The sequence below is a fragment of the Euwallacea fornicatus genome, unplaced genomic scaffold, assembly GCF_040115645.1.
Source record: "Euwallacea fornicatus isolate EFF26 unplaced genomic scaffold, ASM4011564v1 scaffold_68, whole genome shotgun sequence".
NCBI classification, from domain to species: domain Eukaryota; kingdom Metazoa; phylum Arthropoda; class Insecta; order Coleoptera; family Curculionidae; genus Euwallacea; species Euwallacea fornicatus.
In genome coordinates, this window is record NW_027096036.1 from 89,808 (window position 1) to 95,807 (window position 6,000).

Genomic DNA, 6,000 nt, shown 5'->3' on the forward strand with positions numbered 1-6,000 from the left:
TGGAAACCACTGTGGTATTCCTCCCTCGAAGAGTGACTGAGACGTTTGAACCGCAGCTGCATAACTTTGTCGAAGGAAAATACGCCCTTGTCTTTAGGGGAACAAAAGACATAGGACATCCGAATCCGCTGATTTTATTCGAAATCTGTTTGGCTTGAAGAATTAGTAGCAGCAGCAGCAGCAGCAGCAACAGAAAGGGTATTGTATCATGGATCCGGATAACTTGTTGAAAAAATCCTTAGATGTTATTACAGGTTTTAAAAAAATTAGACACCAAATTAATAAATTATGTAAGAGAAACCTAACTGTTTGGTTGAACCGAGTGCAAAAATTGATTATCCTTTGTAATAATTTAATCGGTAAAGGTGGTTTACCATATCGTATGCACCGCAAATTGCAGACAAATTTACATCAATTAAATGTAATTAAAAAACTACTTCGACTAAAACTAGAAAATATAGAGGGATTAAATCGAGAAACAAGTAATGTTGAAAGTAGGATTTCGTGGGAAAACGTGGTTTCATGTTTCAATCAAAATGTAACATCGAATGTTATTATTAATTTGACGCATAAGGATATAAATCAATTCTTAAACGATTCTTCTCTTTTATTTGAAACGAAGATAAAAGAGTTTTTAAAACAAAATCCAGTTATTAAGGTAGCTTCCACATTTTGTGGGGAGTTTATTAAAAAATCTGGGGATAAGGAAATAATTAACATTTTCTATTTTAATACAAACTATGCAATCATTGATGTGGGAACGAATTTACTTGGCTGGTTTCGCGAAAATATCCAAGATCAAGTATTAAACCAACTGTCAGAATTTCAGGAACGTGATTCAGGCTTTGCTTTACAAAAAATCGATTATTTAGAAATTAATATTAATAAATTTGAAATGGGTAGCGGTTCAACTTTTATCAAATTACCTAAAGAAATTTCAAAGAAACGGGCTTGCATTAATATTCAAAATGACGATCAAGCCTGTTTCTATTGGTCGATTGTTAGTGCTATTTATCCTGTTATAAATAACAATAATCGTATTACTTCATATCCACATTACAGCACTGTTTTAAATACCACAAATTTAGAAATGCCTATGCCTTTAAACAAAATATATAAATTTGAAAAATTAAACGATATATCGGTAAATGTTTACGCTTTAGAAATGTCAACGGTACCGACAACATTCTATGCAGTAGTTCCAGTCAGATTAACACCTCAAAAACTAAACAAACATATTAATTTGCTTTTAATTCAGAACAAATATTATCCTAAATTAAATGACTATAATCCGGTTCCCACAGATGCAGTAGTAGAAGAAGAAGATACCAATATTATCTATCACTATTGCTGGATTAAAGATTTATCACGATTATTATCCAGTCAGTTAAACAAACATAAACAACGTAAATTTATTTGTGATAGATGTTTAAATTATTTTTCCAACCATCAAAAATTATTAACACATGAAGTATTGTGCACTAAGTTGAATGACTGTCATATTTCGTTTCCCAAATACGACTTTATAGAGTTTAAAAATCATGTTTATCAACAAAAAGCCCCATTTGTTATTTATGCTGATTTCGAAAGTCAATTGGAAAACGTTTCTTTCTCGAATGATTTAGGTAAATATCAAAGACACATTCCTTTTAGTGTAGGATATTTCATCAAATGTGCATATAATGACTCTTTATCTCAGTTCAAAATGTTTCGAGGTACTAACTGTGTTGAATGGTTTGTTAATGAAATGATTGAACTGTCGAAATTTATTTATAATGAAACAAAGAAAAACACTCCAATGAACATCCAACTTGATTTATCAATGGCTAAAAGGTGTCACATTTGTGAAAAACCGTTTTCCCCTAAAGATGAAATTGTTCGAGATCATGATCATTTCACGGGTATTTTCAGAGGATTTGCTCATTCAGTATGCAATTTAAATTTTCGTAAGCAGTTTGTGGTGCCGATAATTTTCCAGAATCTTTCCGGATACGATTCTCATTTTTTAATCAAACTTTTATGTAAAAAAGGATGTTTAAGTGTACTACCTATTAACAAAGAAAAATATATTTCATTCACCCATCATGTAACAGAAAATGACATTAAATTTCGCTATATTGATTCGTATAGATTTTTGGGGGCTTCTCTCGATGAACTTGCAAAATCGATGCAACCCGAAAATTTAAAACTTTTAAAAAGTCAATTTTTAGATGTGACGGAAGAAAAATTTAAACTCTTAACGTGTAAAGGTGTGTTTTGCTACGATTATATTGATAGTATTGATAAACTTGATGAAAAAACTTTACCATCCAAGGAATATTTCTATAATAAACTAGAAGATTCGCATATTGACGACGAAAAATATAGTCATGCATCGAAGGTATGGGATTCTTTTAATATTCAGACTTTGGGAGAATATTCAGATTTGTATTTAAAAACTGATGTTATACTTTTAGCTGATATTTTTGAACATTTCAGATTAAATTGTATTTCAACTCATAATCTCGATCCTTCATGGTATTTTACCATGCCCGGATATACTTGGGACTGTATGTTAAAGTACACTAAATGCAAGTTGGAGTTATTACACGATATCGATCAAATAATGTTTATTGAAAAAGGTATTCGTGGTGGCGTTTCTGTGTGTAGCAGTAGATATTCAGAAGCAAACAACAAGTACATGTTTGACTATGATCCTGTAAAACCGTCTAAATACCTTCTTTACCTAGATGTGAACAATTTGTACGGAAAGGCAATGTGTGAACCTTTACCTTACGGAGGCTTCGAATGGATAGAAGATACCAATTTTGACGTATTAACTATTCCTGACGATTCCCCCGTAGGGTATATTTTGCAGGTAGATTTACAGTACCCAAATAAGTTACATGACACGCATAAGGACTTTCCTTTCGCACCTGAACATCTTAAACCGCCACAATCGAAATTACCCAAATTAATGACCACTCTGTTTCATAAACAAAATTATATTGTTCATTATAGGAATTTAAAGCAAATGTTAAAACATGGATTAGTTCCGACAAAAATTCACAAAATTTTAAAGTTTAACCAGTCACCATGGTTAAAATCTTATATTGAATTAAATAACGGGTTTCGAACACAAGCTCAATCAACTTTTGAAAAAAATTTATTCAAGCTGTTTAATAACGCGGTGTTTGGGAAAACGATGGAAAATATTCGAAAGCACCGCGTAGTTAAAATTGTTAAATCTTGGGAAGGACGTTATGGTGCAAAAAATTTTATTTCTAGTCCTAGGTTTCATAGCAGATTAATTCTAGATGAAAACCTTGTTATTATTGAACTGAAAAAGTCTTCAATCTGTTTCAATAAACCACTGTACATAGGCATGGCAATTTTAGACTTGTCTAAAATATACATGTACGATTTTCATTATGAGTACATGCTACCGAAAATGGGAGTTGATCGGTGCAAGCTCATGTACATGGACACCGACAGTTTTATTTACGAACTCTGTTGTAATGACGTTTATGAAGAAATCATAAAGAGAGATCTAACGAAATTTGATACTTCCGATTATCCTACCAACAATCCATACAATATCCCTCCGACAAATAAAAAAGTCTTAGGACTAATGAAGGATGAAGCTAATGGAAAAATTATTTCTCATTTTGTTGGACTCAGGTCAAAAATGTACAGTTTTAAAATTCAAGATGGAAAGGTTACCAAAAAAGCGAAAGGAGTGAAACATACTATTGTCCGTAACAAATTAACTTTTAACGATTACGTCGAATGCTTAAAAAATTTTAAAATCACTTCGGTAACCCAACGGTCTATTCGTTCCTATAATCATGAAATTTATAGCGTTGAACAAAATAAAATTGCTTTAAATCCTTATGATGACAAACGACAAATTTTATCAAACAGCTTTGATACTCTACCTTACGGACACTATAGCCTCAGTAACATAGGTCACGGACAGCCTTAGTTTAAAGTTCACTTATATATATATTGCAAAATTTCTAGATTATATTAATGTTATGTTTGTATTATGTGCTAATAAAAATTAAGAGAGCATTTTTTCGTTTACTTACCTTGAGCACCCACTCCACGCTCCAGTCACTCTACAGAAGTTCCCCAAGTACGGACCTGTCTCAAGGCGCTCAACCCGGACCTGTACCGACACGCCCACTCCACAGGGAGAGATGGTAACGTAACTTCCTTGACGTAACGACATACCTTTTGCCATAAGACTCCATGTTAATTTTGTCGTAACGACAAACACAGTTTCCGCAATTCACCACCTAATCACCTAATAACACAAATAACGTTCACGGTGCGAAAACTCTAAAAAGAACCAACAGTTTTCGCAATGTACCTTTAAAGAATGAAATAACGGAACGACAAAAATAACGTTACACGAGAGAGATGGAGATACGCTTAACGTCAACTTTAACGTAACGACAAAGTTTTTCCCATAAGACTCCATGTTAATTTTGTCGTAACGACAAATACAGTTTTCGTAATGCACCACTAAATCAATAAATCACTAAAATAACGTTAACGGTGCGAAAACTCTATAAAAACAACCAATAGTTTTCGCAGTGCACCTTTCAAGAAATAAATAAAGGAACGACAAAAATAACGTTACAGGAGAGAGATGGAGATACGTTTAACGTCAACTTTAGCGTAACGACAAAGTTTTTCCCATAAGACTCCATGTTAATTTTGTCGTAACGACAAATACAGTTTTCGCAATACACCGCTAAATCAATAAACCACTAAAATAACGTTAACGGCGCGAAAACTCCCCCATTTTCCCCATACGTTAATTTAACGGAACGACAAATATAACGTTAACGGAGCAAAAATAACGTTAGCGGATGTGCGAAAACGGCACATTTGATCTGTAACCCCCCTAGCTCAACTACTGACACAACACATCATGCTTGCATCTTGTTGAACTTCCAAGAAAAATAGTACTTTATGTGCTCAAACACACAACTTGTGTGACTTTTCAAACTTTGAAACTCGATAACTTCGGCAAATGAGCACCAAATTCCTTAAACAAAGTGTCAGATTAATCAGCTCGACGAGATCTTTAACATGACCCAACACATCATGCTTGCATCTTGTTGAACTTCCAAGAAAAATAGTACTTTATGTGCTCAAACACACAACTTGTGTGACTTTTCAAACTTTGAAAGTCGATAACTTCGGCAAATGAGCACCAAATTCCTTAAACAAAGTGTCAGATTAATCAGCTCGACGAGATTTTGAAGATGTCACAACACATCAGAATTGCATCTTGTTGAACTTCCAAGAAAAATAGTACTTTATGTGCTCAAACACGCAACTTTTTTGACTTTTCAAAATTTGAAACTCGATACCTTCGGCAAATGAGGACCAAATTTGTTAAACGAAGTGTCAAATTAATCAGCTCGACGAGATCTTTAACATGACACAACACATCAGAATTGCATCTTGTTGAACTTCCAAGAAAAATAGTACTTTATGTGCTCAAACACACAACTTGTGTGACTTTTCAAACTTTGAAGCTCGATAACTTCGGCAAATGAGCACCAAATTTGTTAAACAAAGTGTCAAATTAATCAGCTCGACGAGATCTTTAACATGACACAACACATCAGAATTGCATCTTGTTGAACTTCCAAGAAAAATAGTACTTTATGTGCTCAAACACGCAATTTTTGTGACTTTTCAAAATTTGAAACTCGATAACTTCGGCAAATGAGTACCAAATTCCTTAAAGAAAGTGTCAAATTAATCAGCTCAACGAGATTTTGAAGATGTCACAACACATCAGAATTGCATCTTGTTGAAGTTCCAAGAAAAATAGTACTTTATGTGCTCAAACACGCAATTTTTGTGACTTTTCAAAATTTGAAACTCGATAACTTCGGCAAATGAGTACCAAATTCCTTAAAGAAAGTGTCAAATTAATCAGCTCGACGAGATCTTTAACATGACACAACACATCAGAATTGCATCTTGTTGAACTTC

The 6,000-nt window shown here is 33.4% G+C and overlaps 1 protein-coding gene across 1 annotated transcript; it reads left to right on the forward strand.

Moving 5' to 3' along the window:
* The first annotated feature begins 277 nt into the window (after positions 1 to 277).
* LOC136349783 (uncharacterized) lies at positions 278 to 3,964 on the forward strand. Its single transcript, XM_066301511.1, has one exon. It carries the CDS (start codon positions 383 to 385, stop codon positions 3,962 to 3,964), a length of 3,582 nt encoding a protein of 1,193 aa, XP_066157608.1. The 5' UTR covers positions 278 to 382.
* Positions 3,965 to 6,000: the final 2,036 nt, after the last annotated feature.

Excerpts from the sequence above, each read along its gene's own strand:
- LOC136349783 (XM_066301511.1), top strand. The coding sequence starts at position 383 with ATGCACCGCAAATTGCAGACAAATTTACATCAATTAAATGTAATTAAA.